This window comes from Saccostrea cucullata, unplaced genomic scaffold (assembly GCF_032062105.1).
Source record: "Saccostrea cucullata isolate Sc308-1 unplaced genomic scaffold, CSIRO_AGI_Scuc_v1 ctg1041, whole genome shotgun sequence".
NCBI lineage: Eukaryota > Metazoa > Mollusca > Bivalvia > Ostreida > Ostreidae > Saccostrea > Saccostrea cuccullata.
The window spans coordinates 135,869-160,712 of record NW_026921469.1 but is presented as its reverse complement, the minus strand read 5'-3'; the positions used below and the strand labels follow the sequence as shown (position 1 = coordinate 160,712).

The following is a 24,844-nucleotide window of genomic DNA, read 5'->3' as shown; positions in this document are numbered from 1 at the left end:
TGTTTCTTAGGGCTTGACCTGTGCACATCTTTGTTAACAGGTACGGGGTTGGACTGGCCAGGTTGCATGGAAGAAGAGCAGACCGTCTCCAGTAGCGCAGCAGTTCTGTGATGCACTGCGGTCAATCCCTGACGTGCAGGTAAGATGCAGCACATCTTGCAGTGTGTCCACTTTCCTTACTATGTGTTTGTGTTGAAAGGTATCATAACTTTGCTCCTTACACTCGCTGAAATTTTGTTAACTGTAAGAAGTTGTTTTGATGTCTTGATTTTGATTTGTTAGCAGAAGAGGGGGTGTATGCTGACCCGGGAGGATCCCAACAGCACGCAAGGAGAGAAGAGGAGGTAAGTTTCACACTGTATATCTTGCAGCCTTTTGTGATCTTGACCTTGCCAAATGATGTTGACTGTATCAGCATTTGACCTCTTGATTTGCAATTGACAGGATGCGCAGCAAGCAGCAGAGCCCAGCCCAGCCCTTCGCAGCCCAGCCCAGGATCCAGCGCAGCCCACACCAGCCAGCCCATCCCCCCAGAGGATCCAGTGCCGCTACCAGGCAGCCTAACAGAGAAGCATTTTGAATTTATTTCTTTCCTTCTGTCTCTTCTCTATCTTCTTAGCACTTTCCTAATCTAACACAACTAACCATCCCCTACCCCTTAACATTGATTTTGTTGTAATTTCCTTGAATTTGTGTGCTTTGTTTCATTGTTTTGAATTTTTACTAATCTCGTCTCAGTTGTATATTTTCAGGCACTCGGACGTGGTACAACGCGGGAGCACTCAGCCAGCCCCATCCCAGCCAGCCAGCCACAGATGAAGAGGAAGGAGCCCATTGCCCAGCTTTGTCTAGCGGCTTACATTTGCCAAGGCGGTGAGTAAAGGGCTGCTTTTGTAGCACATCTGGATCCCTGTTTTGCATTATAACTTGATCAGAGCAGCTATTGCTTTTCTTTTGACCTCCTGATTTTCTGTGTTTTCAGGAGCGTCGATCCCACCGAGAGGTTCAGCAGCATTCTGGGGAGCAACGATCGACTGCGACCGCACATGGAAGAGAGGGTAAGATTGGTGTCCAACCTGAATTTACGGTGTTGATTTATCTTTTCCTCATCTCACTTGATTAAATCTGTGATCTCTTGAGGTCTTGTCTTTCTACTGTAGATATGCGATGTGATGCAGCCCTCTGTTCCCAGTCCTTTGAAGAGGAGTCTGCCAACCCAGGGACGGTAAGATACTTTGTGCACGCCTCGCGCTCTGTGAACTTTCTTCATTTTGACTCTTTGAGTCTTGGCACACTTTTTTGACTTCTCCACATTTGGTGTCAACAGGTCAGGGTTGGGCTGTTGTGGATTCCCAGATGACTAGTGGTCTGCAGCCTGCCAGAGGAAGTGAGCAGAGTTCAGGGACGTACTGCGGCCAACTCCGGCGTTGAAGGTAAGCCGATGCGCAATCGGTGTACACGGTTTATTCTGTGGACTTTTGTTACCCCTTCCTTGTTTTGGGAGTGTTTCTTAGGGTTTGACCTGTGCACATCTTTGTTAACAGGTACGGGGTTGGACTGGCCAGGTTGCATGGAAGAAGAGCAGACCGTCTCCAGTAGGCAGCAGTTCTGTGATGCACTGCGGTCAATCCCTGACGTGCAGGTAAGATGCAGCACATCTTGCAGTGTGTCCACTTTCCTTACAATGTGTTTGTGTTGAAAGGTATCATAACTTTGCTCCTTACACTCGCTGAACTTTTGTTAACTGTAAGAAGTTGTTTTGATGTCTTGATTTTGCTTTGTTAGCAGAAGTGGAGATGTATGCTGACCCGGGAGGATCCCAACAGCAGTCAAGCAGAGAAGAGGAGGTAAGATTCACAGTGTATATCTTGCAGCCTTTTGTGATCTTGACCTTGCCAAATGATGTTGATCGTATCAGCATTTGACCTCTTGATTTGCAATTGACAGGATGCGCAGCAAGCAGCAGAGCCCAGCCCAGCCCTTCGCAGCCCAGCCCAGGATCCAGCGCAGCCCACACCAGCCAGCCCATCCCCCCAGAGGATCCAGTGCCGCTACCAGGCAGCCTAACAGAGAAGCATTTTGAATTTATTTCTTTCCTTCTGTCTCTTCTCTATCTTCTTAGCACTTTCCTAATCTAACACAACTAACCATCCCCTACCCCTTAACATTGATTTTGTTGTAATTTCCTTGAATTTGTGTGCTTTGTTTCATTGTTTTGAATTTTTACTAATCTCGTCTCAGTTGTATATTTTCAGGCACTCGGACGTGGTACAACGCGGGAGCACCCAGCCAGCCAGCCCATTGCCCAGCCAGCCAGCCACAGATGAAGAGGAAGGAGCCCATTGCCCAGCTTTGTCTAGCGGCTTACATTTGCCAAGGCGGTGAGTAAAGGGCTGCTTTTGTAGCACATCTGGATCCCTGTTTTGCATTATAACTTGATCAGAGCAGCTATTGCTTTTCTTTTGACCTCCTGATTTTCTGTGTTTTCAGGAGCGTCGATCCCACCGAGAGGTTCAGCAGCATTCTGGGGAGCAACGATCGACTGCGACCGCACATGGAAGAGAGGGTAAGATTGGTGTCCAACCTGAATTTACGGTGTTGATTTATCTTTTCCTCATCTCACTTGATTAAATCTGTGATCTCTTGAGGTCTTGTCTTTCTACTGTAGATATGCGATGTGATGCAGCCCTCTGTTCCCAGTCCTTTGAAGAGGAGTCTGCCAACCCAGGGACGGTAAGATACTTTGTGCACGCCTCGCGCTCTGTGAACTTTCTTCATTTTGACTCTTTGAGTCTTGGCACACTTTTTTGACTTCTCCACATTTGGTGTCAACAGGTCAGGGTTAGGCTGTTGTGGATTCCCAGATGATTAGTGGACTGCAGCCTGCCAGAGGAAGTGAGCAGAGTTCAGGGACGTACTGCGGCCAACTCCGGCGTTGAAGGTAAGCCGATGCGCAATCGGTGTACACGGTTTATTCTGTGGACTTTTGTTACCCCTTCCTTGTTTTGGGAGTGTTTCTTAGGGTTTGACCTGTGCACATCTTTGTTAACAGGTACGGGGTTGGACTGGCCAGGTTGCATGGAAGAAGAGCAGACCGTCTCCAGTAGGCAGCAGTTCTGTGATGCACTGCGGTCAATCCCTGACGTGCAGGTAAGATGCAGCACATCTTGCAGTGTGTCCACTTTCCTTACAATGTGTTTGTGTTGAAAGGTATCATAACTTTGCTCCTTACACTCGCTGAACTTTTGTTAACTGTAAGAAGTTGTTTTGATGTCTTGATTTTGCTTTGTTAGCAGAAGAGGGGATGTATGCTGACCCGGGAGGATCCCAACAGCAGTCAAGCAGAGAAGAGGAGGTAAGATTCACAGTGTATATCTTGCAGCCTTTTGTGACCTTGACCTTGCCAAATGATCTTGACCGTATCAGCATTTGACCTCTTGACTTGCAATTGACAGGATGCGCAGAAAGCAGCAGAGCCCAGCCCAGCCCTTCGCAGCCCAGCCCAGGATCCAGCGCAGCCCACACCAGCCAGCCCATCCCCCCAGAGGATCCAATGCCGCAACCAGGCAGCCTAACAGAGAAGCATTTTAAATTCATTTCTTTCCTTCTTTCTCTCCTCTATCTTCTTAGCACTTTCCTAATCTAACACAACTAACCATCCCCTACCCCTTAACATTGATTTTGTTGTAATTTCCTTGAATTTGTGTGCTTTGTTTCATTGTTTTGAATTTTTACTAATCTCGTCTCAGTTGTATATTTTCAGGCACTCGGACGTGGTACAACGCAGGAGCACGCAGCCAGCCAGCCACAGATGAAGAGGAAGGAGCCCATTGCCCAGCTTTGTCTAGCGGCTTACATTTGCCAAGGCGGTGAGTAAAGGGCTGTTTTTGTAGAACTTCTGGATCCCTGTTTTGCATTATAACTTGATCAGAGCAGCTATTATTCTTCTTTTGACCTCCTGATTTTCTTTGTTTTCAGGAGCATCGATCCCACTGAGATGTTCAGCAGAATTCTGGGGAGCAAGGATCGACTGCGACTGCACAGCAGTCAAGAAGGGAATATGAGGTAAGATTCACACTGTACATCTTGCAGCCTTTCATGATCTTTACCTTTGTAAATGATCTTATCAGCATTTCACCTCTTGACTTCTACTTGACAGGATGTGCAGCTATCAGCAGAGCCCACCTGAGCCCAGCCCAGCCCAGCAGAGGATCCAGTGATCTAACACCTCTAACAAACCACTTTAACAAACTTCCAACAAATAACTCTAACAATCTTCCATCAAATAACTCTAACACGTACAACAAATAACTCTAACAAACTTCCAACGAATAACTCTAACAAACTTCCAACAAATCATCCTAACAAACTTCCAACAAATCATCGTAACCAACCAGTAACAAATCATCCTAACAAACTAAAACTACTAACAGTCTGCTTAATGTTGTGTGACGCGTCTAGTGTGTTGGTGTTAGTGTCTGTGTGCTTGTCACCTCTCGCTTTCAGCCATCACCGCTGGCTAGCAGCAATGCGAAAAGGGAGGGAATTTTTATGTCTTCCCCTGCCAGTACATAGCCTCTCCACAATAAGTCCTATGCGATGCCTCCACGTGGAAGCAGACGGATACTGGGCAGCTTTTGGTCCCAGGCTAAGTTCGCAAGGGCGCACAGGAAGATGAATCTTGATAGCCTTTATCTGAAGTTAACATCAAGAAGATGCTTGAGTTTCTGATTGACAATAACTATGTGGTTTTTGGAAACCAGGTATTCTAACAATCTATTGGAATTCTCATGGGTACAAAATGCACTCAGTTATTAGCAGACTTATTTTTATATTCATATGAAGCAGAATTTATGCAAAATCTTATGCGTGAAAAGAAGAAAACACTTGCTGTGGCCTTCAACTCGACATTTAGATATATTGATGACGTATTGTCAATAATGGTAATTTCCATTCCTACATCGATACGATATATCTTGGTGAGCTTGAGATAAAAGATACCACAGAGTGCGACACTTCTGCTTCATACTTGGATATTTTACTTGAAAAGGACACTAATCTTAATCAAACAACCAAGCTATATGATAAACGTGATGACTTTAACTTTTCTATCATCAACTTCCCTTACTTATGCAGCAATATACCTTCATCACCTGCATACGGAGTATATATATCTCAGTTGATTCGATACGCAAGAGCATGCTCTACGTATGAACAATTTCTAAAATGAGGTATATTACTGACAAGCAAGTTGATGAAACAAAAATATCAGCAGTCTCATTTAAAGTCATCATTTCGTAAGTTCAATGGTCGATACAATGACCTTGTCAGCAAATACAATTTATCATTGAGTCAAATGCTGACTGACGTTTTTCATACCAATTGTTAGTCCATTATTTATACACTGAATTGACGACAGATATTTTCCATTTTTCCTGATCAGGATAAGGAGCACACGGCAGGTGTGACCGGTCGGCAGGGGATGCTCACTCCTCCATGGCACCTAATCCCCCCTCTGATGTTTCGGGGGTCCGTGTTTTCTCTGCTCTTATTTTGTATTGTTTTATGGACTTTGAGATTGAATTCTGTTCATTATCTCCATATCCTTCTTTTGGTATCTATCTTAGTAGAGAAAACTGATCACAACCCAAATTTAGTAGGGGACCCAATTAATATAAGTGTTGGCTATTTATCCCTATTAAAATAGAGGTGAACCTTTGTCCATTGTCTGTCTTCGTCTTCTTTGTTGTAAACTTTCACATTTACCGGTATATCTTTAGAACTACTGGGCCAAAGTCAGACAAACTTGGCACAGAGTATCTTTGGGTAAATGGGATTCAAGTTTATAAATGAAGGCCCATGCCCTCTTCCAAGGGAAGATTATTACATAAGTGTAAATTAATTACATCATTTAAAAATGATCTAAAGATTTTTTTTACTCTTTTTTTTACTTTTTTTACTTTAATTTTCAAGAACCATGGAGACAGTAAAGGTTACACTGATGTGAAATCATCTTTACTTAGTGTAGATTTAAATTTTTTTCAAATCAAGATCCCAGGGATAGGATGGGACAACTATGTGGGATCAAAAATATGCCTAGGAATTTATATGTGAAATCTTTCTTTATAAATTTCAAGAACAACAAAGCCACAATGATATGGAATCATCCTTGGGTAGTGATTCCAGTTTGTTCAAATCATGAACCCAAGGGGTATATGTAGGTTAGGGCCACAATGGATGATCAAAATTTTATGTTGGTCAATATATATGAAAAATCATTTTAAAAATTCTCTCAATAACATTCTCAGGTAGTGAAGTCATTTAAAGACAGATGATACAAACTTGTATTTAAAAAATCCTTAAAATAGTAATAACCTATAATAGCCACAATTGCTGATCAAAGTTTTGCATGGAAATACATAGAAAAAAATCTTTAAAAATCTTCTCAAGAATAGGAAAGCCATGATTAGTGATATTTATATGAAACATCCTCTCTGGTTGTGTAGATTCAAGTTTTTTCAAATCATAACCCCCTGTGGGACCACAAACAGAGATCAAAGTTTTACATAAGAAACTAGTCGTATTTACATGTGAGCATCCTCAAGAAGTAAAGATTTCAGTCTGTTCAAATCATGACCTCTTGGGTAAAGAAGGGAATCAAATTTTTACAAATAAATAGGAAGAAAATCTTTAAAAATATAATTTTTTTTCAAGAACAGCATCGTTATTTGTTGTATTAATTTGGAGACATCCCCAAGTAGTAAAAAATTCAAGCCCCCCCCCCCAACCTCTGGTAAACTTTTCAATACTGATCTGATTTGTGCTCTTTCCTAACTGATGTGCTCAGGTGAGTGATGTGGCCCATGGGCCTCTGGTTTCATTTTTAGCTCTACTGGTCAGAGACCAGAAGAGCTTATGGGAAAGTAATGCATCCTCTGTCTGTCTGTCTGTAAACATTTTTTTTTAAAATGCTACTCCTCCTACAGTTTTGGTCTGATTTCAGTATAACTTGGCACACAAGTAGACTACACTAAGATACATAATTCTGTTAATAGGTTTTTTATTTCAATAAACAGTGTTGTCATGGATACTAAAAATAGACATTTCTGTGAAATACTTTTGAAATGCTACTCCTCCTACAGTTTTGGTCTGATTCAATATAACTTGGCACACAAGAAGGACTACACTAAGATACATTATTGGGTTGGTTTTTGATTTAGATGAACGATGTTGCTTTGGTTACTGAAAATAGAAATTTTTGTGAAATACTTTAAAAATGCAATTATAAATACAGTTTTAGTCTGACTATAGTGTAAAGTGGCATGCAAGTAGTATACACTGAGAAACATGATCATTATTCTATTCATTGCTGTTGTAAAGTTTCAAGTCCCAACTGCCACTTTTTTCTTCCTTTGTTTAAAGTACAAACCAGTAGAGCTACAGTCTTGACAGAGACTTCTGGTTACTTTTAGTCTTAACACACTTGTTTGAGCATTTTACCTTTGGTATTAATAGGTCAGGGGTTAGGCTGGTGTCAATTTCAAAAGGTGTTGTTTTGTTTTTTTTTCTAGCTCATCTCATTTAATAGAAACTATGATCTCTCTTGATGACTTGTCTCAATTCTACTGTAGAGTTGCGGTGTGATGTAGCCCCCTGTTCCAAGCACTGTTAAGAGAAGACTAGTTCCAACTTAAAGATGGTAAGATACATTCCTTGGGTTACAACTGTTTTTATTTTACATTTTTTGTCTTGTATTTTTTTCATTTTGTGTTGAAAGCTTTCATTCTGTGTTTGGTAGTGTCAATGAATTAAAAAAAATTATTTGATGTTGAACAGAGCATTTACACAGCCTTACAGAATCTGATGAAAGCAACTTTAAAGTAAATTAATGTAAAACTGAAGTATGTGACCCTTACTATATAGAGAAATGAGTGGCTACATCAGACAGGAACATAGGCTTATAATTCAGTTTACCTTAATTCAAATGAGTTGTAATTTTTAACCTTATATTGGAAGGACTTTAGCATTGACCTGCTTTAAACACAAAAATACCACGTTTTAATGTCAAAAAAAAAAAAAAAAATCATAGAATTTGACCGAAATTTAACTTAAAAAAAAAAAAAGGATTTATAGACAGTTATATACAAAGGTGAAAAACCTGGAAATGGCAAGACCAATGTATGTGGACCCTTCAAGATGTGGAAATGTTCAGCAACAGCAAGACATGACTTCATTGAATTGGTGCAAAAACAAGGGAAAAGGCAATGGATGTGAACCCTTTAAGATATGGAAATGTACTAATTCATGTAAACAGGATTGGTGGAAAAAACAGGAAAAAGGCTATACCAATGGATGTGAACCTTTTAAGATGTGGAATTGTACTAATTCATGTAAACAGGGTTGGTGGAAAAAAACAAGAAAAAGGCTATACCAATGGATGTGAACCCTTTAAGATGTGGAATTGTACTAATTCATGTAAACAGGGTTGGTGGAAAAAAACAAGAAAAAGGCTATACCAATGGATGTGGACCCTTTAAGATGTGGAATTGAACAGCTACAGCTTGACATGAATTCATTGAAATGATCAATGGAAAGACTGGGAAGAGGTAAACCTGGATGTAAACATAGATGTTGACCCTCCATGATGTGGAAACCAGAGATACAACTAGACATCAATTGATGGAAACAGCTGGAAGACAGGACTGATGGGCATTGACCTTTCCAACAATAAGACTTGAAGATTTGGAGAAAGATGAGAATGCAAAAATCCAGATCTGTGAAGCACACAAGACTGTTTTTGATATGAGTGGCTGAGTGTGAAAGGATATTGGGTCCCCCTCTGCAGACACATGGGTTTTCTCAGGATGCTCCGGTTTTCTCCCATGCTGACCCCTTTTTTCTCTAAACCATTGAGACAATTAGATATTCTAATTTTAATAATTTTTTACCTGTTGTTTTGCTCTAAGGTTATTTTATGTTGCTATTACATTTTTTTCTGAAATTTAACAAATTGAATATATTGCAGATGTAATCATTGTTCAATATAAATTACTTTTCCTGAATTATACAAATTCTGTCACCAGTTGTACCAGTTAAATGAATGTATTACATATTGATGTAACTAATTATGCAGTAAAAGTAATCTAAGTATTTAACTGGTCTGGAACGATTTCCAAATATGGAAGTCAAGAACGATAACTGAAAGTTGCTAAAAATATACATCATATACACGTAAATATTTTTTTATCCAATCAGACAGCAGTATTTTTACACACCCCAAAACATATTTCAGAGGAACAAAAAGAGAACACTTGCTTTTGTTTTTTCTTCAAAAAAGTTTTTTTTTTTGACAAAATATCTTTAGAAGTAAGATGACAAGTTTGGAAGAATAAGGTATTCCCCACATATTTATCATGAACAAACTTGACATTTTCCTCTTGAAAATAAAAACATTATAAATAAATGTAACAATGCGATTGTTTAGGGAGGAATAGATCAGACCGTCAAGATATTATCAATTATGATTATAATTATGCATAGCATACTCTTTGATGGTAACAATAATTTTGCTCAGCTGTCTGATTTTCATCGATATTGCGTACTGTTGTCATGGGTATAGGTCTATTGCATACACGTGTTCATCGTATACTATAGACTACATATGTAGTCATGAAATATCACAGGTTTCATGAGTGCTGAATACAATTTAAAAAAAAACTTTAAATGGACATCGTAAGGAAACATGTACATTGTAAAATGTCAAAAAAGTATATGTAGATTGATGCTTTTTCACCACAACTTAATTACTATGCAAACCAGAAACTAGATGAACACTCAGGAAATAATTAAAATATTTAAAATATTCTCATCCAAAAACATTTTCATACCAGGCTGCAAAAATTGACAATCTGTCGTATTTATATCAAATTTCTTAACACAAGTTAGACTTTTGGGATAGCTTCCTCGTATTGACAGATTTTTATTCCCACTTAGAATTTATTCTAACATTTCAAGTTTGTTTATTCACGGTAGAATTGTCATTTATGCTGTTTCATTCCTAAATGTGTATAAAGTTTACAAAAAGATTGTTTTAAAAACAATCTTTTGAGCAGAAAAGTTCAAAACCATTTATTTTATTTATTTTATGATGGGTTTGTCTAAATGCTGTTATCTGATTGGTCAGGAGGATTTAAAGCACCTTGTTCATTCTGTGTATTTATAGCAATTCACGGTTATCGTTTTTGACTTCCATTTTTGGAAATTGTCCAGACCTCTTTAATGTGACATGATTTGCATTGGATTTACAAATGTTAATTTGTAATGTGTTAAAATTAATTGCTTATGTAAATTTATAAGTGAATGTAAAAAAAAAAAAAAAAAAAAAAAAAAGCACAAGACTTTTAATGCTGCCTGCTTGAATTTACATATTTGCATGTTTTTTTTCAAGCAGAAGGTTCCAAGCCCTAAAAAGCAGAGGAGAAGTTTTGGTGTTACATATTGTATATGCCATAACTGAATGTATGCAGTGCCAAATTAATGTAGACACAACTGATCATGAGCTTTCTTATCATCAGAAGATCTTCATTAATATGATGTGTACATGCAATGCAATAATTCAAATTTTATTTATAATTCAGATATCTTCAAATAATCACTATATAGCAGCAGAATCTTTCAATTCCATCTTTTTAGCTCACCTGAGCCGAAGGCTCATTAGTAAGCTTTTCTGATCACATTTTGTCTGGTGTCCGTCTGTCTGTCCATCCGTCTTTCTATATGTCTGTAAACTTTTCACATCTTTGACTTCTCTGAAACCTCACAGCCAATTTCAACCAAACTTGGCACAAAGTATCCTTGGGGGAAGAAGATTCAAATTTATTCAAATGAAGGGCCACACCCTTATTCAAGGGGAGACAATTCAGAAATCAAGAAAATTTGGTGGTATGTTTTAAAAGTCTTTTTCTCAAGAACCACTGTGCCAGGAAAGATGAAACTTATAGGGAAACATCCTCAGGTAGTGTAGATTCAAATTTGTTCAAAGTATGACCCCCAGGGGTAGGGCAGGGCCAAAATGGCCAGTCAAAGTTTTACATAGAAATATATAGGAAAATTCTTTTAAAAATCTTCTTTTCAAGAATAGCAAAGGCATGAATGATCATATTTATAAGGAAGCATTCTCAGGTAGTGTAGATTCAGGTTTGTTCAAGTCATGACCCCCTAGGGTAGGGCGGGGTCATAATGTTAGTTCATTTATATGGAAGCTTCCTAAGATAGTGACTCTGTAGATTCAAGTTTGTTCACATCATTTGACATAGAAATATATAGGGAAAGAACTATATGTGGTGTATTGCATATATTTGCCCCCACAAAAGTCATATTTGGAAAACTTCCTGAAATGTGCTGAATTCAATAAATTGTATGAAAAATATAAATTAACAGAAAATATTATAGTGTCAAAGCAGTGTATTCACAATTTTTGTTTTCATGACGTTACAAACTAGTCCGATTTTATATCCTTTTTCAGAAAGAGGACAAAATGGACAAGATTTCAACAATTTTATCTTTAAAATTTATAGAGCGCAAGTTTGTTCAGGAACGATATTGACATATTTCATTGATATTATCATTCTACACATTATATCAAATTATTGATCCTGAACACACATGCACTCGGTGACTTTTACTCAAAATGTCGACAAAATATGTACATTTTTCTGTAAAATTCATAAAAAACTGAAATTTACGTCATGTTTGTGACGTCATTACGTACATATGGCGTCATTACTTATTAAAATATTCAGTGCTTTGAAGCCAGCATATACTCCCCTGTTTAAGAATTTAATTAAATATATCTCCATCAAAGTTTGATTTGGGGGGCAAATATTGGTTATTACTGAATAAAGTTCTTTTTTTAAAGTCTTCTTTTCAAGAATAGGAAAGGCATGAATGATCATATTCATATGTAGCTGCAGATCTGTAGCATTATGGTTTTATATATTAGTCTTTGATCATAACTCTGCAGATCCTGTAATGCATAAAATGTGCAATTTACTGCGCAAGATTTTTTGCGCATTGTTTGGAAGAATTTCTCCCCTTTCCAACATTGTTAAATTATTTACCTTTCCCTCCATAATTCTAGACACATTTTTAAGTACATCTGTATATTTTATCCATCTCCCAACCATTTACAGTCATCTCTACAAGCGATAAACTTGCTTGAATTAAAATTTTCTGCAATCCCTCAGACAATTCAACTCAAGCCAGTTTGTTTAAACTAATTACTAACAAATTTAAAAAAGATAATGCTGCGACCCTAATACACTTCCGTGTATCTAGCTCCAATCTAGCTCTTCTAGTACTTCATACAAGTCTGCTTCCTCAAACTGCTTCCTCTGCTTCTTATACTAGTATTTATGCTGATGTTTTATGAGTGCATCCATAAATCCATAAATAAATAGAAAATGTTCAAGGAATCACTGTCTAGTTAGTATGGTATGCCAGGGCATCAACGATAGTGGAAAACGTGGGATAATCTGCATAGCGACAAAGCCCGTTATGCATAAATTATCCCTGTTTCCCACTATCGTTGATGTCCCTGGCATACTTTACTAACTAGACAGTGATTCCTTATATTTCCATTTCATTGTGAAAGAAAATGTTGACATAGAATTTAATTACAAGAGGACTCCCATGCCACTTTCAATAGTCCTCACACACTGACGTCAAACACAAAGGCAGCCGCACAAGATTTTCATTCATATTTGGCCTCCTTAGCGTCAGACACAGAGACAGATGTGCACGAGATTTGCATGCATATTTATTAGGCTTCCTTAGCTCCTGACCTATCGACCTGACTAATTTACATTCCGGTAGAATTATCAATTAAGAAATTGACTGCTAACTTTCAAAGAGTTATCATAGAGAAAAAAAATTAGAAATGGAAATATATAAGGTTCATCTAAGGCAATTGTCTTCCCCATGATTTAGTCAGTCTTTAATCTTGTATATGCTGTTGAATTGTATAACCCCCCCCCCCCCAATCCCCTTGTCTTGTTCTCTCTGTTGACCTATCAGAAATATGTCTATTTCTTATACAGGTACCAATCAATATTTAGAGAGGATGTTTTATTTTGAGGCTTGTTTTCAACACTGAAATCCCATTTAAGACATTAAATTTAACATTTTCCTATCAAACCTCTCTGCTTTTATCGCACAAAAATTGCTAATAAATTATACATTGTACAGCAAAAAATACTCAAAACTTTATCTAATTGTAGACCTTCCCTTTACAACATGAAGCTACTTTAGAGATTTATAGAAGCTTAAGACAAGAAGACACAGTGAGCATTGTGGTCCATAGACCTCTTGTTTACTAATTACAATATTCAGAGAGATTAAATAGAAAATTCATTTAGCAACTTGGCCAATCAGTTTAAAGATTGAATACTTCACTGATTATACATCTTCTGTACATTTGATCAACCAGTTTAATTTTCGTATTATAAAGTATGTATATTGACTATAAAAATTTGTACCTGTGAAATTAGAGAATTAACATATCAGTTAATTTACCTTGATATAGAATGATGCAGATAAAGAACTCAGGAGCACAAAAAGCCAGGTATACACATATAATGTGATAATTTTGATAACTGAATTGATAACCTCACATGACAGATATCAGATTTTATATAACTGTGTCACACAGCCATGGCAGGCTGGAATACCCTGTTTATTATATGGATATGCTTTGTTTTTACAGTCGTGAATGCAAGACCCAATGTGGAGGAATTTGCACCACCCGATCCAGAATGTGGCTACAGGGTAATGTCCATATAACCATTATCTATAGTAAATTTTTTGTAAAAATAAAGTTTGTATGAGGCTATTGAGCATTGAAGATGAAGAAATTGGAATCAAGCCACTTTGCCTACATTGTCGTGTCTAATGCAGACTTGTCCAGCTACCTCTGACACCATGCTGAATGTCCACCTAGTACCTCACACACACGATGATGTAGGCTGGCTCAAGACGGTGGACCAGTACTTCTATGGATGTAAGTTAATTCTAGCATATCTCTTCAAAATATGGTTGAAATTATGCTTTGATTTCAGTTGCATCCTAGATTGATATAACGGTACTCAGAGCTTTTTGAGCCGAAGGGTCTGCCTGTCCGTCTATAAACTTTTCATAATTTCAACTTCTTCTCAAGAACCACTGGGTAAATTGGTAACTTGATACAAAGCATCCTTAAGTGAAAGGGAGTTTAAATTAATAAAATGAAGGACCAAGTCCCTTCACAAGAGGAGATATAATCAAGAAAAGACAAAAATAGGGAGGGGTCATTAAAAAATCTTTTTCTCAAGAATCACTCACTTGGCAAGAAAAGCTAAAACTTATGTGGAAGCATCCTGGGGTAGTGTAGATTCTAAATTGTTCAAATCAAGACCCCCGAGGGTAGGGCAGGGCCACAATAGTGAATCAAATTTTTTCATTAAAATATATAGGAAAAAACTTTTAAAATTCTCTTCTCAAGAACCAGTAGGCTAGAAAAGCTGAAACTTATATGGAAGTATCCTTGGGTAGTACTTATTCTAAATTGTTCAAATAATCATGACCCTGTGGGTATGAATCCAAATTTTACATTGAATTATATAGGAAGAATCTTTAAAAATCTTCTTCTCAAGAATGAGTGGGACAGAAAAGCTGAAATTTATGTGAAAGCATCCTTGGGTAGTATAGATTCTAAATGTCCAAATAATGACCCTTGGGGTTGGGTGGGGTTACAAAAGGTATTACAGGGGTGGGGAAATATGGTAAAGAACAGCATTCAATTTGTCAAAGCTATTCAGGTGAGTGATGTGGCCCATGGGCTTCTTGTAAAGCATATGCATGCAGGTCCATTTTTCAGTTATCTGTAGCATACATTCAAGATTGTAGCTATTTTTCCATTATGATCTTGAACACATCCCAGGTTAGATTGATGCTGCATCAAGGGAGATAACTTGGAATTTCAATTTTTCAAACACTGAAAAATTTGTTGCCTTAGGAGCCAAACTTTGTACCCCTCCCCAAAAAAAACCCAAAGAAACAAACCAAAAAAACTTTTACATTTCTCACTGGCCTATAACAATTGAAAAATATTTTTGAATGCAGTGCAGTACTTGATGTGGCAGCAATCGGATTAGGTTTGACAACTCTAATTAATATTCTAGCAAGAAATGACATCCAGCATGCGGGGGTCCAGTACATTCTGGACTCGGTGATTCCTGAGCTCCTCCGTGACCCCATTAAGAGGTTTATTTATGTGGAGATCGCATTCTTTGCTCGCTGGTGGAGGGAACAGGATGCTGCCATGAAGGAAAATGTCAAACAACTGGTCAATGAAGGTGAGCGTTCTGGTTTTTTTTTCAAAAGGAAAAAATGCATACAGTATAATTTGTCCAAACCGGCTACCGCCCATTCCATAAAATTTGACTGGTTTAAACAAAATCCTGAGTGCAGGAAAAATGCAGGAAAATATCAATTTTGAAATTTTGAACTCAGAGTACGAATTAGACAAATTTTACTCTATTACTAAAATTCATAAGAATTGTGAGGAATCCATGGTGTTTGTACATGTATACTGTAAAATCACATATTTTCGTGGGGTCAGATTTTTGTGGTTGAGGAAAAACTCTTGCTTTGTGGGGATTTGATATTGTGGATGATGAATTTTTGAGTACTTATGTACCGGGTATGTTACATTTTACATTTTTTGGTGGACATGAATTCATGGGTCTCTTAATACCTCAAAACAATGAAAACTAATCCCCCTAAGAATATAAGTGATTTCACAGGATAAAGTCAAGGGCTGTAGATATTTTAATGCATGACATCTCTTTGCAATTTACATGTACTAACTGTATGTATACATAGAAAAAAGTTTGATGTTGATTTTGAATGTGACAATTTTTAAGAATTAAGTTTCTTCAAGTTTTACACCCTCTAAAGATTATTTAATATTTACCCCCTTTGACAGGTCGCTTGGAGTTTGTGTTGGGAGGTTGGTGTATGAATGACGAGGCCAGCACCCACTACAACGCTATGATAGACCAGCATACTCTGGGCTTCTCTTTCCTGCAGGAGGAGTTTGGGGCCTGTGCCCGCCCCAGGGTGGGCTGGCAGATAGATCCTTTCGGGCATTCCCGAGAACAGGCATCCATGTTTGCACAGGTAAAACTGAAGAGGACAAGGCTTATATTTGTACAACAATACAGGCCTGTAAGGTTGCCTTTTAAAAATGAATTACTGAATTTTTTTTATATCCATAGAAGAAAGTGTTATGTTATGAGGAACTGCAAAAATATAGAACATCCTTATAACCAAGATTTCTTTATACTATATATATTCATATATTATAATTGATTTATATAAGAGAGTTTTACTATATAAAAAAAAAAAGACATGTTTGATAAAGCTTTCAGGAAATAACTGATGGTAGATCAGGCATGATGAGACTTAATTAATTAAATTAATTTTTGATAGTTTGGATTTGATGGACTTTTCTTTGGTCGTCTGGATTATCAAGACAAAGACACCAGAGTGAAACAGAATAACATGGAATTTGTCTGGAGAGGAAGTCCTAAAAACCTTGGTATATCAACAGTCAAATCATATATACATCATATACTTCATACTATTATGGATTCCATTTCCATATCCTTCATACCTTTAAAAATGTAACATAATACATGTAAACTCTTTCGATATTATTCTAGTTAATGATAAAAACTTAAGGTTGATAATTTCAGGTAAAACATCAGAACTGTTTACTGGAGTTTTATACAACCATTATGTTCCACCCCCTGGATTCTGTTTTGATGAGCTTTGTAATGATGAACCAATAATGGTAGGATATTTTTTGCTCAATTTTCTTAACCTGGACATCATATGATGTTTGTTTAAAGTAATTTATGAATAAAACTATTCAGAACTACCAGTTTCAGAAAGTTTAAACTCTGTATTTACATCAATACATGGTTAAATACAGAAGGTACAATATATTACCTACATGTATATGTAGAGTCATTCCATTTTTTACTTTAAACCATGTTTATTTGTGTGGTACCAATCCAATCATCAAAATTTTTAGAGGATTTAATTTATTGTTTATAAATTTATTTTTGACTTATAAAGGATGATGAAAGAATGCATGATGTCAACATACAAAGCCGTGTTCAAGATTTCATCAAAATTGTCAAAGATCAGGTGAATTATTTACTTAGTATGTAATGTACAAATATCACGAAATCTATTTGGTGTTCAGATACCCGGTATGTTATTTATAAGATTATCAAACTAATGCAATATTTTTTCAAATAATTTTTAATTCTAAATATGTGGTTTTAAACCTCAGTAATTTTTATAATCATCATGCAGTTTTCCTCTGTTTACCCTGATAATTTCAGGCCCAGCACTTTCACTCCAACAACATAATGATGACTATGGGGAGTGACTTCCAGTATTCCAATGCTCACACCTGGTACAAGAACTTAGACAAACTCATCAAATATGTTAACCAGCAGGTAAAAAACTAGATCATCAATGTAAATATCTACAGTGTTATATCATAAATTTACAATGTAAATAATTTCAGTAATTAGTGATTTAGAAATTGTTATAGTTACATTAATATTTACAGTGAAAGTTATTACATTATAGTTACATTGTTATTTGCAGCAGAGTAATGGCAGTGACATCAATGTGTTGTACTCCACCCCCTCCTGTTACCTGTACAATCTGAATCACCTGAATCAGGTGTGGAATTCTACAAAGGACGATTTCTTCCCCTACGCCAGCCGAGAAAACACCTTCTGGTCTGGGTACTTCTCTAGCCGAGCTGCACTGAAAGGATATGCCCGTAAAAGTAACAATTTCTTGCAGGTAAAACTTAACCACCATCTTTGCATATCTGTTAGCCTGTATGTTCACATTTAAATATTTCCTTTAATTGTTTACTGTTCTATGTAGGTATGTAAACAACTGGATGTTCTAGCAGATCTCCGACGTGAGGGTAACTTTGCCTTAGAGAACCTACGTGTGTTCAGTAAGTAAAAATGATAATGCATGGGGAATAAAGTCAGCCAGTTTCTTAAAAAATATCTCAGATGTGAAGATCACTGTAAATTTATCTGTTTTACTCCTGTTACAGAGGAGGCACTAGGAGTTGTTCAGCATCATGACGCTATATCGTAAGTAGACCTTTTTAAGAAATAATTTTTTTATGAATCATTGATCATTGAAATAATTAGTATCCCCTTGCAACAGAGTGATGGGATTGTGAGTGGGTTAGTTTGTCCTTTGTGCTCAACAGCAGTGGTGTAATTTACATCAACATCAGTGTTAAATGCTGTCTTGATTTATATGCTTTTTGCAAGAAGGGTGCTCCAATTTGCAGTGCCCTAAGTGTTTTTAAAAGTGTTTGGTATATTTTAGAGGGACAGAGAAACAGCATGTTGCAAATGATTATGCTCAGAGACTAGCTGTTGGGGCAGAGAGGTGCCAGGTTTGTAGAGAAACTAATAAAGAAATTGTTGTCACTGGTCTTTTCTGTAATGAATAAGACAGTTTAAGATTTGATTAATATGCAGAATATTTAATTTCAATTAAAACATTTTTCTGATTGTTGGTGTGATCTGAGAGAATTTAGGATATTAATAATTAACATATACTATAAATTGCAGCTGGTAACAAATGCAGCCTTTGAGAAATTATTACCAAAAGGCTCTGATAAAGCTCCCCAACAAGTCTACTGTCCTCTTACTAACATCAGCTACTGTGACTTCACTGAGCACCAAAAACAGGTACAGTTTCTAGTTTAATATCAAATGTACAGTATTATCAGCATATCAATAGAATAACAGCAATCAGCCGAGTGAAGAGAAATTCATTATAGAAAGTCATATGGAGAATAATTTCAAGTTTTACTGTCAAAGGTATGATTACTTATATATTTCTACTCACCATAGGCTTCATTAGGCTAAAATATAGCTATAACCCTTTCTTGAAATAGATCCAAAATTCTGTATCAGATTTGAATATTTTCTCCATTGACCTTTGCAAAAGATAATACATTCAGGTCAAGGCTGGTGTCATAGAAAATGACCTATGTATTGAGTTTTGGAAAAGAGATGCTTTTACACATGAATTTTTGAGAAAAAAAAATGATTTTATGAAAAATTTAGTAATATATACCCGGTATCACATTTCAGTTTATGATGACTGTCTACAACCCACTGGGTCACATTATCACAGATTTTGTGAGGATTCCTGTGTCAGGGGGTCCTTATAGAGTGGTGGATCCAAAGGGGTTAAATGTAACAGCACAGCTTGTACAGGTCACCAATGAAACCAAGAGAATACCTGAGAGGAAAAAATCCATAGCCACCAACGAGCTGGTCTTTATGGTAGAGATACCTCCTCTGGGATACAGCACTTATTTTATTGTGGAAACTAACAGTAAGTTTTACAAAAAGGAGATGGATTGAAAGTATGAATTTTATGAAGTGTTTATTTTGTGGAAGATAAAATCACCAAATTAGGTGGTCCGTGAAGAAAGAGGGCGTATAAGGCATGGACAATCCCCCGCTCTGAGACAAAATGTTTCTCAATTTTCAAAATTCACCAAAAAGTTATATTTTTCTAAAATCATGTTCTCAGTAATATTACTGAGAACATGATTTTAGAAAAATATGTCATCTTCAAAACATTTTATCATTTTATTTTACTGAAGGACTTATTATTTGATAATCTTTATTTGAAAGTGGACAGTTAAGCATATTTAGTGGAAAATGGGTTTACTAGAGCTATAAAAAATGAATTTTGAACATGAATGGGTCAAGTCTCCATTCTTCGTTAACGCTTAAATGATGGAAACGTAAATGTAAAATCTATTTCATTTGTCCAAAAAATGGAATCTGAACCCATTCTAGATGAGAATCAAAAATTCCTGAAAAAATGTACGCTTCAACAAACCCGTTCCTTTAAATCGCACAGACAGATGTCGATAATTCGTATACTTCGTAACTTAGTGGTTAAAGCGGTCGGTCTTGGACCAAACCCTGTGCTGTGGAGAGAGTTCGAATCATAAGTGAAGCTTTTTCTTTTTTGTTTTCACATATCTTAAAAACGTGAGTGAAAAAATAAATTATTAATAAAATATTACAACAATGAAATACAGAATGAAATGTGTAAAAGATCATATAAACAATATAATTTTGAAAAATATAACTTTCAGAATTGAAAAATGTCTTTTCTCAGAGCGGGGGATTGATCTCGCCTTGTACGCCTCCATTCTTTACAAAAGGATACAAAAAAATATATGACCTGCAAGGCATAACTTTGTGAAATCAACATTAAAACATTTTTTTGGACAGATATGGATGAGGCTACCTCACAATCCAGTAAAATTGTCTCCTTACCAAGAGACCAGTCAGAACTACCACTGTACATTGATAATGATGTAAGAATTTTTTTTTTTAATTATTTTATGTAACTAAATCATCAAACAATCATATGGCTGTGTCTTTATAAAAAAACTGACACACTAGTATATGATAAGTAAGAGTTTTCAAGATGAACTCTACCTTGTGTTCTTCTTACACATTTTTCTAACCAGTTGTGAAGTTTCTTGACAATGGAATGATGATAGATCAAATACAGGAAGGACACTTTTTTCTGATTTCAGGAATATTTGGTGAACTTGGATAACATTAATGCAAACACTTTGGGATTGTCCAACAAGAGGAAGAATATCTCCATTCCACTTAACCAAGCCATCTGGTGGTACGAAGCCTTTGGTGGTAACTGCAGTAAGGGAGAGTTCCAGGCCTCTGGTGCATATGCACTCAGAACTAAAGGAGAGCGCCACAGACTTCAGGATGACACTTCAGTTTATCTTACCATGGTAATTCTTTTTTTTTTTAACAAAGATCATATCCTTCCTTAAATTATTTTGAAAAAAAAGGTATATGTATATTTTCCACTTAAAATTGTAATTAAGGTTCTGTAATTGTTTCAGGGAGAATTGGTGCAGGAGGCCCACATGAATTTTGGACCTGAGGCGACACAAGTGATTCGGCTGTATAAGGACATGCCTTTTGTTGAAGTTGAGTGGACTGTTGGGCCAATTAATATCAAGTAATGCTGTACTCCAATCCCTATCACTATATGTCAATGCTAGGGATTTGTCGAAAACCAGGAATATTTGAAAGTAAAATTGCAATATGTAATAAGGAATGTTATTTTCGGATCATTGCATCCAAAAGTCAAGTTCACTGATTTCAAGACAAAAATAGTAAAAGTAACTTCTTTTTTCTTCATATTAGTCTGAATAGGAATTTTCATTTGTCAAATGCAATGCTTTTTTATCAGATTATTTGGCATTTTTCAGAGACAAGCTTGGTAAGGAGTACATAACTCTGTATGACACACAGTCAATGACCACTGGGGACCTCTTTTACACAGATGCAAATGGCAGAGAAATCTTGGAAAGACAGTAATTCTAATTAATAAAAAATTTTCACCCATCAAAATTTTAAAGATATTTTTTAACTTTTTATTTAGTTTTGGAAATATCTCCCATTTTGCAGACGAGATCACAGAAACACATGGAATTTTAACAACACGGAGCATGTGGCTGGCAACTACTACCCTGTCAACAGCCGAATCTTCATACAAGTAAGTTGTTGTGCTCTTAGGTTTTTTATGATTTTAATGGAAGAGTACTAATAATCCGTAACTTTACATTTATGAAATTCATGCATTCTTATCTCGGTATTGGCTGTTTGAATCATAAGTTTATAGGGATGGTATTACCGGGGGGTTTATGAACAACTATTTTCAAATACTATACATGTACATGCACATAGATTGGCGCATCAAAAATTGAGCACAATCACTGGGTATTGAGATGTTGGCGTAATCATGAATTAGCACGTACACACTTACCTGCCATGTCTTGTATTTATATTAATGATATCTTAGCAGTATTCATGAATTAGTGCATTGTTGTCTGTTAAATTATGAAGCACGCCTTTTAAAGTACACATACAGTATTTCCAGCACATGACTTTGGTAAATTTGTCATATCCTAAAGCAGGCTTCTTTAGTGGGTATGAAATTACAATTTTTAAAATAATTTTTAAGGATAAGACCCAGAACCAGCAGCTGACTGTGTTAACAGATAGATCTGAGGGAGGCAGCAGTCTGGAATCAGGATCTCTGGAGCTTCTGGTTTGTAGAAATTCATTGTCAATTGAAAATTATTTGTACATGTATATAGTTCTCAGAAAAATGACATGTTTTATCCATACAGGGTGCCTTGCAAATTTCTTTGAAAATTTATTTTTGTGCAGACGCATTGAAAGCAACTTTTCTAAATAATTTTTTTAGCAACTTTTCTAAATAATTTTTTTAGCAATCATATTTTAATAGCTTCATATATATTTTCTTATGAAAAAAAGGAAGAGGAGGTAAATATTTCCTATGTGGGGATCAGGCAGATTTGCATGATCACCGGTGGTAGCTCAGTTGGTAGAGGACCTGACAAGTGATTAAGGGGGCCTAGGTTCAAATTCTGGTCTGGTCCATTGAAATTTTTTCCGCACATTTACACCCTTCAAAAAATGAATACACCTAAATGCTTTACCTTACAATTTTATTCAACAGGTTCATAGAAGGTTGTTGTATGATGACCACTTTGGGGTGGGTGAACCCCTGAATGAGACAGGGGCTGATGGACAAGGACTCATTGTCAGGGGTAAGTTACTTACAATTAACTTCACTCTATTGTCCATTAAGCTGTATGACATGTTGCTTTTTTCAGCTGTATTACATGTGGCGTATTTTGGCTGTATTAGTTACAAACATACAAAGTGCAGTAATTTTTAGTTTAATTCAATTATACTCAATCACTGTAATCTAATTTTTGATATTAATTCTGTTATTACATATTCAGGAAAGCATTTGATGATTTTGGACACCATTAAAGACTCACCTGCTCTCCACAGAAGTCTAGCTCTCAAGTCCTACATGGCTCCCTCCATTTCATTTTCTGAACTAACCATGACACCAGAGCAAGCCATGTCCAAATACAATACCCAGGTAAGTATAATTGTATACCATACTTGTGATGTGACATAGTAGTATAGTAACAAAGCTGTCAGTGAAAAAATGAAATTTGATATTACCGGTAATTCCATTTATGTGAGGAATGTGCAAAATTTGATGAACTGTGAAGTTGTGGAAGTGAAGTTGCTGGGCAGATAACAATTGACTGCACTTACTTTTGTTTTATAACTCTATATTTATTGTATATTGCATTTCAACGCACACCTTTGGTGGAAAACAACTTCTTATAGGAATTGTTTTTATTAGACATGCAATACACCATATGTTTACTTCATAAAATTTACTACAAAATGTAAGTTTATTTTTACAGTGGTCAGCTTTGAAAAAGCCCCTTCCAGCTAATGTCCACATGTTGACCCTGGAACAGTGGACAGACACTCCCAAAATACAGCCAATCGAAATCCCCCAGATACTGATTCGGTTTGAACATATCTACGAAAAAGATGAGGACACAGTTCTCTCACAATCAGCAGTCGTTGATTTGGTGAGAATTTCCATCAAGAGGCTAACTGATTAAGAGTATACGTAATATTTTATAAAATATGACCTAGAGTCCTGGAATCCCTTTTAATTGCTCAGAAGCTGAAAAATGATTCGACAATATTTTGGATTGCCTTAATTTCTCATAGACTCAGGTTAATTACTGCCTTTCTGTTGGGTATAGGGATGCAGGGATAGACCAATGGTGCTGTGTTTAGCAGAATCAGGAAATTTTTAATAGAATTCCAAATATAGTTTTACTGAATGAAATTAATTTTGACACATAGACACTAGACAGTCATATTCTTGATAAAAGAAAATTAACAGTAAAAGAAGATAAATGTAAAAAGAGTCTTCATCCAAAAATGTCGAGGAATCACACACAATAAGCTGTACTTATTGCTCATACCAGTACAATTTTTCTAATTTTAACACACTCAAGGCTGATGTTTAGTAAAATAATAAAATATATGTCAGTACAAGATGTAAATATTTGTTCACCATTGATGTTTTTATTTTCTTCATGATACCTTTTCATTTCAGACTGATTTCACTACATTTAAAATTGTTACAATGGTTGAACTTACTTTGGGAGCCAACCTTCCATTGGCTGAACTGAATAGGTTACCATGGGCATACATACCAGGTAGTTATCTCACTTCCTGTTTGCTTATACAGACTCTTTATTCTTGGTCTTCTGTGGTGTTTGCTACTTTGAGATTTTAAAAAAATAACAAACTTTCATACTGTATACTGAAGAAATATTGATATTGTGAGTTGCATGATTTTGTAGATACTAAAGAAGAATCCCTCACTAAGGAGAAACTATTAAACACAGCCATTCCCAGATCCCAAAGCATCATCTCTCTACAGCCAATGCAGATACGAACATTCATTGCAACACTGGATAAAATGCACTAGCTTATACAAGACAAAATTTACCCAGTGGACTCTAAACGATGATTAATGTGATAAATGTTACTTATTTTTCTTCGTTGTTTATTAGTTACCTTTAGTTATTCTATAAGTTTTGAAACTCCTGACCTGGAGTATATGCCTTTTCCTTGTACAACTGTTGTTAAATAAATCATTGTTCATAAGAGGGGTGTTCTGAGTATTGTTTTTTATACCCCCCATATCTTTCTTACGGAGGAACATTAGAATCTACTACTCCACACAAAGATTGCCTATG

General features: G+C 36.3%; 1 protein-coding gene and 1 long non-coding RNA gene across 3 annotated transcripts; both read left to right on the top strand.

Annotated features, from left to right (window-relative positions):
- Positions 1–3,793: 3,793 nt before the first annotated feature.
- LOC134260029 (uncharacterized) lies at positions 3,794–4,688 on the top strand. The gene is made up of 3 exons (XR_009990456.1): positions 3,794–3,869; positions 3,979–4,065; positions 4,160–4,688. It is a non-coding gene; the product is annotated as an uncharacterized LOC134260029 (long non-coding RNA).
- Positions 4,689–13,591: 8,903 nt separating this feature from the next.
- LOC134260044 (lysosomal alpha-mannosidase-like) lies at positions 13,592–24,587 on the top strand. 2 transcript variants are annotated; one of them, XM_062742629.1, is made up of 26 exons: positions 13,592–13,621; positions 13,763–13,824; positions 13,954–14,056; positions 15,216–15,389; positions 16,022–16,215; positions 16,528–16,636; positions 16,794–16,891; positions 17,179–17,250; positions 17,451–17,567; positions 17,722–17,925; positions 18,013–18,088; positions 18,194–18,233; positions 18,478–18,547; positions 18,726–18,845; positions 19,254–19,500; positions 20,418–20,503; positions 20,729–20,947; positions 21,062–21,180; positions 21,434–21,538; positions 21,633–21,720; positions 22,189–22,275; positions 22,711–22,801; positions 23,000–23,145; positions 23,483–23,656; positions 24,196–24,298; positions 24,446–24,587. In XM_062742629.1, the coding sequence occupies exons 3-26, from the start codon at positions 13,978–13,980 to the stop codon at positions 24,571–24,573; spliced, it is 2,946 nt and encodes a 981-aa protein (XP_062598613.1). In that variant the 5' UTR covers positions 13,592–13,621; positions 13,763–13,824; positions 13,954–13,977; the 3' UTR covers positions 24,574–24,587. The 2 variants fall into 2 exon arrangements, with proteins under 2 accessions (XP_062598613.1, XP_062598612.1); XM_062742628.1 differs by lacking the exon at positions 13,592–13,621 and having other exon boundaries at positions 13,700–13,824.
- The last annotated feature ends 257 nt before the right edge of the window (positions 24,588–24,844 follow it).